Source organism: Salvelinus alpinus, chromosome 2 (genome assembly GCF_045679555.1).
Source record: "Salvelinus alpinus chromosome 2, SLU_Salpinus.1, whole genome shotgun sequence".
Lineage (NCBI taxonomy): Eukaryota > Metazoa > Chordata > Actinopteri > Salmoniformes > Salmonidae > Salvelinus > Salvelinus alpinus.
Window position 1 is genome coordinate 55,712,227 of NC_092087.1, and position 9,958 is coordinate 55,722,184.

Genomic DNA, 9,958 nt, shown 5'->3' on the forward strand with positions numbered 1-9,958 from the left:
GTTACGTAAAGTGTAAAAAGGCAAAAACAATTAACAAAATACAAGAAAATCATGACCAATTCATATATATTTGAGTTAGGAAAGAAGAGGTGGAGTAGGGTGGTGGCCAGTCTCTCATAGCAATCAGGGTCTCGTTTCTCAAACACAGATTTAGCCAAGTCCTGGACTAAAAAGCACTTTCAAATGGAGAATCTCCATTGAGAATGCTTTTTAGAAATGGACTATGCTTAATCTGTGTTTGGGAAACCGACCCTAAACGTAAAAGTGCGGTTCACCTTAAACAGGTTTTTGATATACTAGGCTTATATGACATAATATCTTCATGTCCACTCCTCATCATCAATCTAAACTCACCCATTGGCTTTAAAAATAAATTCTAAACAAAAATCTTGAAAAAAGGACAAGTTACTCAAAGAAGAAAGTGCCAAAATAAAGAAAAATCAAATGATCATCTCTAGCCCACTTTTAGGTATGGTGGGCATAAAAAAAACTGTTTATTTCCTCAAATTTAGGCTTCTTGGATTTCGTTATCATTTCCAATTGGGGGGAGCAAGGCTGCACAGAGTATCTCTACAAACGTTTATTTTAAGTCCACTGAATTTCAAATCAACTTTTTGCTCACCAATCTATGCCACGCCTTCTCAAGTGATGGAGAATCGACACGAGTTTGATCAAAACGGGATGAAAATCTGTATGGGCTTGCGCTAGGGTAATGCGTTTTGTCAATTGAAGATGGGGCAAGATGGTGGGGTGTCAGTGAAACATGCAGACTTAATAAGGCAACGAGAGCCCACGGTGTATTATTTTCAAAAGTGTCTGGATATACAGGGCCAACCGTTTACGGCGTTCTGCGCGAACGAGCATGAAACCACAACAAAAACACATTCCATTCAAACAAACACCTTACTAGGAAGCAGCAGATATAACAAAACATATATCAATACAAATAGAGTACGTGTCATCATTCTTCTCTTCATCTAAAATATTTCAGGCCAAGTAAAACATTCCCTGTAACGATGTACTGTAGGTTGAGAACCGTACTGTAAACAAGATTCCATTTGCAGTATACGAATTGCAGTTGGGTCAAATGCTTCCCTTTTCTTCACATTTGTCTCAATAGACGTTTCACAGTCTTCCACAATTAAAGAGTCCCTTTCACTGATTTATTGGGTCCAGGGTGTTTGAAGTAGTATCTGAGGAGAGAAAATAAATAAATAAATGCAACATTCAAGTCCTGCTAACTACAGAGCAGGAAAAAACAACAAAAGTTAGTATATTTGATGAAACAATTAATTAGGCATGATGGCGGGGGGAGGGGAAAAACAGCGCAGGAAAGCAGATGTAACCTAACAGCTAGGCCTTTCAACCTGAGGTTATGGGTGGCATCATCAGATAGAGAATTTCTGAGCCAAGACAAAGGACAACATCTAAAACCACAAGTGAGCACATTCACAGGGCCTACGTTACATTTTCTCACAGTTAACCTTTTAATCTCAATAATTGCACTATTAAAAGCCAACGGTTAGTTAAGCCAGTTGATTTCTCTGTTGCATGACCTAAAGGTGTGGCTTAAGCGCAAATGGGTGAGAGGAAGCCAGCGTGACACATCAAACCACTAGAGGCTCTTCATACTTCAAAGAAAAATCCTCCTCTGCACGGAGTAAACAAACATGGAGGGCCACCCGGCTCTTCCACACTGGCCATACTGAGGCCAGCTGAACTTGTTAGACCAACAGCTAGCTACTCCCAGAGGGAATATACACTCTCAACAGTGTGTTTACTTAATCTGAAAGCCAGGCATCGAGTGCATATGTGTATGTAAAAACAGGTCGATAAACACCAAAACCTGGCAAACTTATTTATTTAGTCAAACAAAAGCCACACTCACTATGATAAATTAATTGTACTATAGTCTACAAACCCAGGCTTGTGTGGGCTCTTTTCTAAACCATGATTTAGCCTAGATCTGTTGAAATCTGCTGAGTCAATGCAGCAGTGCTCCATCCTGCTGCAGTCCATTATGAGACTATGTACTGTACATGTCCGACTCACCTGCAGCAGCCACTGAAGTGGGGCCGATTTCGTTACTCAGCAAAAACACAACGTCGTAATAAGGTAATATTTTGGTCATATGTGACACCTTTAATATTAAGAAGTTTGTTGTGACAATGTGATTTTGTTAGATGGGCACTCTTCGCACTGGAATTTACAGTGCATTCGGAAAGTATTCCGATCCCTAGGCTTTTTCCACATTTTGTTACATATTCTAAGATTTATTAAATTGTCCCCCCTCATCAATCTACACACAATACCCTATAATGAAAAAGCAAAAAAAACATGTTTATAGATTGCAAATGTATTAAAAATATAATAAATGGAAATATCACATTTACAAAAGTATTCAGACCCTTTACTCAGTACTTTGTTGAAGCACCTTTGGCAGCGATTACAGCCTTGAGTCTTCTTGGGTTGGACCCTACAAGCTTGGCACACCTGTATTTGGGGAGTATCTCCATTCCTCTCTGCAGATCCTCTCAAGCTCTGTCAGGTTGGATAGGGAGCGTCGCTGCACAGCTGTTCTCTCCAGAGATGTTTGATCGGGTTCTAGTTCGGGTTCTGGCTGGGCCACTCAAGGACATTCAGAGACTTGTCCCGAAGCAACTCCTGCGTTGTCTTGGCTGTGTGCTTAGGGTCGTTGTCCTGTTGGAAGGTGAACCTTCAGTCCAGTCTGAGGTCCTGAGCATTCTGGAGTAGGTTTTCATCAAGGATCTCTCTGTACATTGCTCTTTTCACCTCTCCCTTCCTCCTGACTAGTCTCCCAATCCCTGCTGCTGAACAAAATCCCCACAGCATGATGCTGCCACCACCATGCTTCACCGTAGGGATGGTGCCAGGTTTCCTCCAAACATGTCGCTTGGCATTCAGGTCAAAGAGTTCAATCTTGGTTTCATCAAACCAGAGAATCTTGTTTCTCATAATCTGAGAGTCCTTTAGGTGTCTTTTGGCAAACTCCAAGCAGGCTGTCATGTGCCTTTTACTGAGGACTGGCTTCCGTCTGGTCACTCTACAATAAAGGCCTGATTGGTGGAGTGCTGCAGAGATGGTTGTCCTTTTGGAATGTTCTCCCATCTCTGGAACTCTGTCAGAGGGACCATTGAGTTCTTTGTCACCTCCCTGACAAAGGCCCTTCTCCCCAATTGCTCAGTTTGGCCAGGTGACCAGCTCTAGGAAGAGTCTTGGTGGTTCCGAACTTATTCCATTGAATAATGATGGAGTCTACTGTGTTTTTGGGGACCTTCAATGCTGCAGACATGCAACAATTTCAAAGATTTTACTGAGTTATAGTTCATATAAGAAAATCTGTCAATTTAAATAAATTCATCTGGCCCTAATCTATGGATTTAACATGACTGGGAATACAGATATGCATCTACTGGTGACAGATACGTAAAAAAAAAGTTAGGGGCGTGGATCAGAAAACCAGTCAGTATCTGGTGTGAACACCATTTGCCTCATGCAGCGCAACAGAGTTCCTTCTCATAGAACTGATTAGGCTGTTGATTCTGGCCTGAAGAATGGTCTAATTCTCTTCAAAGTCTGTACAAAGTTGCTGGATATTGACGGGAACTGGAACACGCTGTCGTACACGTCAATCCAGAGCATCCCAAACATACTAAATGGGTGACATGTCTGATGAGTATGCAGGCCATGGAAGAACAGGGACATTTTCAGCTTACAGGAATTGTGTACAGACCCTTGCGACATGGGGCCATGCATTATCATGCTGAAACATGAAGTAATGGCGGAGGTTGAAAGGTGCGACGATGGGCCTCAGGATCATTGATAAAATAAAATGCAATTGTCTTGGTTGTCCGTAGCTTATGCCTGCCCATACTATAACCCCACCGCCATCATGGGGCACTCTCTTCACAAAGTTGACATCAGCAAACTGCTCGCCCCCACGGCGTCATACACATGGTCAGCGGTGGCCTTTTATTGTCCCCAGAAGTTCATAGGAACATGTCAAATTTGGTGCCAAATGAAAGCTTCGACTTTCATTTTTATTAAGGTATACAATGCCTTCAGAAACTATTCACACCCGTCTACTTTTTCCACTTTATGTTTCAGGCTGAATTTAAAATGGATAAAAATGTATAAATTAATAACAAATGAAAAGCTGAAATGTCTTGAGCCGGTAAGTATTCAACCCCTTTGCTGTTATTATGGCAAGCCTAAATACCTTGAGTAATTAAAAAAAAATTAAGTTGCATAGACTAACCGTGTGCAATAATGGTGTTTTTGAATGACTATCCCATCTCTTTAGCACACACACATACAATTATCTGTAAAGTCGCTCAGTCGAAAAGGGAATTTCAAGAACAGATTCAACGACAAAGACCAGGGAGGCTTTCCAATGCCTCGCAAAGAATTGTTCTATTGTTAGAAAAAATCATAAAAAGTAGACATTGAATATCTCTTTGAGCATGGTAAAGTTATTAATTACACTTTGGATGGTGTATCGATACACCCAGTCACTACAAAGATACAGGCGTCCTTCCTAACTCGCTTAGGGATTACACCATGACGCCAATGGTGATTTTATGGCTGTGATAGGAAACTGAGGATGGATCAACAACATTGTAGTTACTCAACAATACTCACCTAAATGACAGAGATAAAAGAAGGAAGCATGTAGAGCAGGGGTGTCAAACTCATTTTCACCGAGGGCCACATCAGCATAATGGCTGTCCTCAAAGGGCCAGATGTAACTTATAAATGTAATCGAATGTAATGTAAAATAAATGTAACTCCTCCTTAATGTTAAATAACTCATTATTTATTATAACTTATTCAAGTGACAATTACAGTTGCATAGAAAATATATGTTTGCTTGTAGCTCTAACATAAATCCTTTTAAATTTTGTCAGCTTATGAAAACCCACATAACTCCATTAATGAAGGATCAAACTGTCCAAGTGAATAAAGAAAAATAACATAAAACTTAGCTGCAAAGAACATGTATGACACATGTAGCATTTTACAAAAAAAGGCTGCACACAGCCGTGCACCCAACTGATGGTTTGATGACAACAATTTGTCTGCATACACACATAAACCTGCAAACATTAAATAATTACTACAGCAGCTACACATAAATAATATGTAATCAACTAAAAATACCAAAATAAAGGTTGACTCAGTTCACAACTATATTGGTCAAGTTTTTCGGTTAGTCTTTGATGAGGAGATGCTGCCTGTCCTTGAACACACCAAGTGGATTCTCTCTCTACTATCGATTGATCATGTTCTGAAAATGATAAACACAAAACAAAATGCAAGCACAATCATTAAATTGCACACAGTTTAACTGTTCTTCTTCTTGGTTGAATTACATTTTATTATATTTTAATTAAGTTTAAAAAAAAATGCTTGCCTGTGTGTTTTCTGACCAGATGTCTGACACCGTTTTCCCGTTACCAGTGTGTCAATGTCTGGTTTTAGGTCCTGTGCTGAGGCAATGCGTAGAACAGCATGGAGGTTGTCATCCGTGAGGCGTGATCTGTGCTTGTTTTTGTTCAGATTCATTATGGAAAAAAACTGTTCGCACAGATAGGTGCTCCCAAACATGGACAGAACACGGGCAGCATGAAGTCGAAGCTGTGGCATCAAACCAGGAGGCAGCAGACGGTAAAAGTCCTGGATTGTAGCATCCTGAAACTTTGCTCTCAGGCCACTGTCGCTTTGAAGCTCAATTAGCTCCATCTGAAGGTGTTGGGGTGCAGTGCAGACATCGGTGGTGAAAGGATTGGCAAAGATGTCAAAGCCAGACTGTTGTGCTCTGAAGTCAGAGAAGCGCCGATCAAACTCAGTCTTTAACCAGCTCAGTTTGGTAGCCAACTGAGCACATGAAAAAGTCTCGGGAAATGAGGCTGACATGCTCTGACAAACAGGAAAGTGAACAAGATTGTCCTGTTTCACTTGCCACATCCATAAGTCCAATTTACGCTGGAAAGCCGTGATCGTGTCGGACATCTGCGTGATGACTTGTTTGCGTCCCTGCAGCTTCTGATTCAGCTGGGCGAGATGGTCGGTTATGTCACACAACACAGCAAAGTCACACATCCACTTTGGATCTGATAGTTCAGACATGAGTTTTCCTTTACTCTGCATAAAAAGAGCAATGTCTTTCCTGAGCTCGAAAAATCGCTTGAGGACTTTGCTCCTACTCAGCCACCGCACTTCTGTATGGTACAGCACATCCCCGTGTTCCGAGCCCATCTCCAGCAAAAACTGCTGGAACTGACGGTGATTCAGGCCACGCGCCCGAATGAAGTTCACTGTTTTCATGACTGTGGTCACAATGTCCTCCATCCCCAGCACCTTCCCACACAAAGCTTCTTGATGGATAATGCAATGATACGTTATCAAAGGCGTGTGACAGTTCATTTTTTGCATTTTCCCCTTCATTAGTCCAACCAAGCCCACTTTTCCTCCACACATTGCCGGTGCACCGTCTGTAGTTAATCCTACCAAGTTTTCCCACTGCAATGCATTTTTACTTACGGACTTCTCTACCGCATCAAAAATGTTCTGTCCCCGTCGTGGTCCCATGCATTGCAGCCACATCCAACAGCTCCTCAGTGATAGAGAGGTCCGACTTTACGCCTCTAATAAAAATTGATAACTGCGCTGTGTCCGTGTTATCTGTGCTTTCATCAACAGCTAATGAAAAAGCTGTGTAGCTGCGTGTCTCCTCGGCCGGCTGTGTTGTAAGATTTTCTGCTAGTTCCTTCACTCGGTCGACGATGGTGTTTCTTGATAAACTGACATTTTTAAAAGTCTGTAACTGGTCGGGACACACCTGCTCACAGACCTTCAGCATGCACTGCTTCAAAAACGCTCCCTCTGAAAAAGACTTGGAAGCGTGGGCGATTTCTTCAGCCACAATGAAGCTAGCTTTCACCGCGGCCTCGTTTTTGGCTGTGGATTTCATGAACAAACTCTGCTGCGACCGCAGTTTGCCTTTTAATTCTTGGGCAATTTGTTGCTTTTCTTGAAGGCTAGCTTTAGCGTACTTAGCTCCGTGTTTGGTGTCAAAATGTCGACGCAGATTGTACTCTTTGACAACCGACACCGCCTCGTAACACAAAAGACATACCGGTCTTTCTCCTTGAAGCGCAAACAAGTATTCGCCTTCCCATCTTTCTTGAAACAGTCTTCCGTCTGCATCAACTTTTCTCTTTCTGGACATTTTGGGATCATTATTTATATCTCAATTCCACTCGTTGGCATGGACACTGCCGTGGCTAGCGTAGTCGAAAGGCATTGTGGGAATGTAGTTTTTGGTCAAAGCACGCTCTTAATTTATTTTTTGGTATTTATTTTTAGACACTCAAAACTTTTAAGCTCTCGCGGGCCACATAAAATGACCTGGCGGGCCACATCTGGCCCGCGGGCCTTGAGTTTGACACATGTGATGTAGAGAATAAAAATAATCCAAAACATGCATCCTGTTTGCAAAAAGTCATTAAGGTAATACTGCAAAACATGTGGCAAAGAAATTCACTTTTTGCCCTGAATCCAAAACAACAAATCACTCTTCATATTTTCAAGCATGGTGGTGGCTGCATCACGTTATGGGTATGCTTGTCATCGGCAAGGACTAGGGTGTCCTAGAGTAATAACTGGTTCAGTCTGCTGTCCACCTGACACTGGGAGACAAATCCACATTTTAGCAGGACAATAACCTAAAATGCAAGGCCAACTATACACTGGAGTTACCTACCAAGATGACATTAAATGTTCCTGAATGGCCTAGTTAGAGTTTTGACTTAAATCTATGGCAAGACTTCAAAATGGCTGTCTAGCAATGATCAAAAACCAACTCAACAGTGCTTGAAGAATTCTTAAAATAATAAAATGGGCAAATATTGCACAATTCAGGTTTGCAAAGCTCTTAGAGACTTACCCAGAAAGACTCACAGTTGTAGTCACTGCCGAAGGTGATTCTAAAATGTATTTACTCTGGGGATTGAGTACTTATCAAAATATCTTTGTGTTTTATTTCCCGTTATTACAAACAAAATAAACAAATCTTCCACTTTGACATGAGTATTTTGTGTAGATTGTTGACAAAAATGACAAATCCATTTTAATCCCACTTTGTAACACAACAAAGCGTGGAAAAGGTCAAGGGGTGTGATCTCTCTCTCTCTCTCAGTGAATTATATTCATATTTATGCATTTCCATATAATACAGATCAGGGACCCTTGATGTAATTCCTTTACTGGATGTAAACCCACTTCACCTACTGTTGTTCAATAATAAAATAAAATAAATATATCTTTTTTCAAAATTCAAGGTGTCATGTCATAGCTGACACTCCATTCCTTCTGCAGACATCTTTAAATCTTAGTTCGGAACAGATCTTTTTGGAAAACATGTAGGCTACACTACTTTTTTTAACGTCAACATTCGTTCAGAACAATTAGCTTGATAGCAAGAGAGAATGTCGCTCTCAAAAAGTATCAAAAGAAAGGTGGATAAAGAAACTCGAAGTTTCTTTTCCCAATGCCAAGCCAGTGCGTCAAATTTGCAATGAAAATGTCGCTGCTTGCAAATAATTTAATCTCAGACGTCATTATGAATCTAAGCATGGAACTTTCGAAGTGGCCCGACGCACAAACATTGAAACATTAACTGCAAACTACAAACACAGCTTTTTTTGGCTGACATATTCTGTCACTTAAATCTGCAGCTACAAGGAAGAGGGAAAAAAGTTGTGTACATGGTGGAAAAACTTGAGGCCTTTACTAGGAAGCTTGAGTTGTTCGATTTGGACTTGTCATCTGGAAGGCTACTGCACTTCAGCACACTGAAGAAACTACAGACAGAGGGACCAGGCCGCGGCATTGTCACAGAGACAGTGGTGGGCCGTCAGGGCCTGCAAGGCCTTCTCTGCTGGCCTAAACATCATCAGAATATAATTTTTTTTTAAATATATTTTCCCACAAATATGTATTAAATTATTCCCCAGAGTAAGAGTTATACTCTTCATTTCATAGCTTTCCTCTTGGTTGCACTGCTTCCAGCCCCAGGTTGAGATTTGTAGGGCTGGTCTTTATGTTAGATCTTTTATCCAATCATATTCAGCCATCATGTGTTGCCAGGGGTCTAAAATCTGCCCTCAGGCCTTCAGAATCAACAGTGCGGGCGCTTGTAGCTTATAGTGAATGGAAATGAAAATTTAGTGTTGACCAATCAGCTTTAGAGTTGGCTATTGTACGCCTGCTAGCTGGCTCCAGTGTTACACAGGAGCCAGCTAGCAGGCGTAGTGCGTGCACGTCTTTTGATTGGATTACCAATATTGAGAGGCAGGTCCTATGGGCAGGTCTATGCAGATCAAGGAAACTGAATTTGATAAACGAATTAATTTGCGTACTACTAAGCTGTTTTTTCAACCCACAATGGCGGAAGGAGGAGAAGATATCGATTTGGTCGAGGATATAATTATAACGCCATTCTCAAGACGAACTTTTCAAGAAAAGTTAGACATTGTAAGGAGAGGTCGCCCGACGCCACAAAGCCTGTCACAGGCGGGAAAGGGGTTCGTTCGCCACTTTCAAAGTTCCAACTATGAGCGCTATCAATGGCTCACAGGCTCCGAGAAGCACTGCAAACTGTACTGCTGGGAATGCCTATTATTTGCAAGTGATCGATTTGATGTTTGGAGCCACACTGGCTTTGCAAACTTGAGTTGTCTAACCAAGGCAGCAACGAGACTCCAAAGTACGGCTGGGCACTTACAAGCAATTGTGCTTTTGAAAACTTTTGGGGACACAAGAGTGGATCTACAGCTCAAAAAACAAGCGCGCAGGGCAACAGAGCTGCACAATGAAAAGGTGAAGGGAAATATTGAAAAGACTCATTGATTGTGTCATGTTTTTTGTCAAATGT

The 9,958-nt window shown here is 41.5% G+C and overlaps 1 protein-coding gene across 1 annotated transcript; it reads right to left on the reverse strand.

Moving 5' to 3' along the window:
* Window positions 1-4,815: 4,815 nt before the first annotated feature.
* LOC139565189 (general transcription factor II-I repeat domain-containing protein 2B-like) lies at window positions 4,816-6,742 on the reverse strand. Its single transcript, XM_071385343.1, has 2 exons — window positions 5,435-6,742; window positions 4,816-5,308 (listed from the first exon to the last, which is right to left on the reverse strand). Exons 1-2 carry the CDS (start codon window positions 6,625-6,627, stop codon window positions 5,302-5,304), a joined length of 1,200 nt encoding a protein of 399 aa, XP_071241444.1. The 5' UTR covers window positions 6,628-6,742; the 3' UTR covers window positions 4,816-5,301.
* Between the last annotated feature and the right edge of the window lie 3,216 nt (window positions 6,743-9,958).

Coding starts and splice junctions, on each gene's coding strand:
- LOC139565189 (XM_071385343.1), bottom strand. CDS start 6,627: ATGTGGCTGCAATGCATGGGACCACGACGGGGACAGAACATTTTTGAT.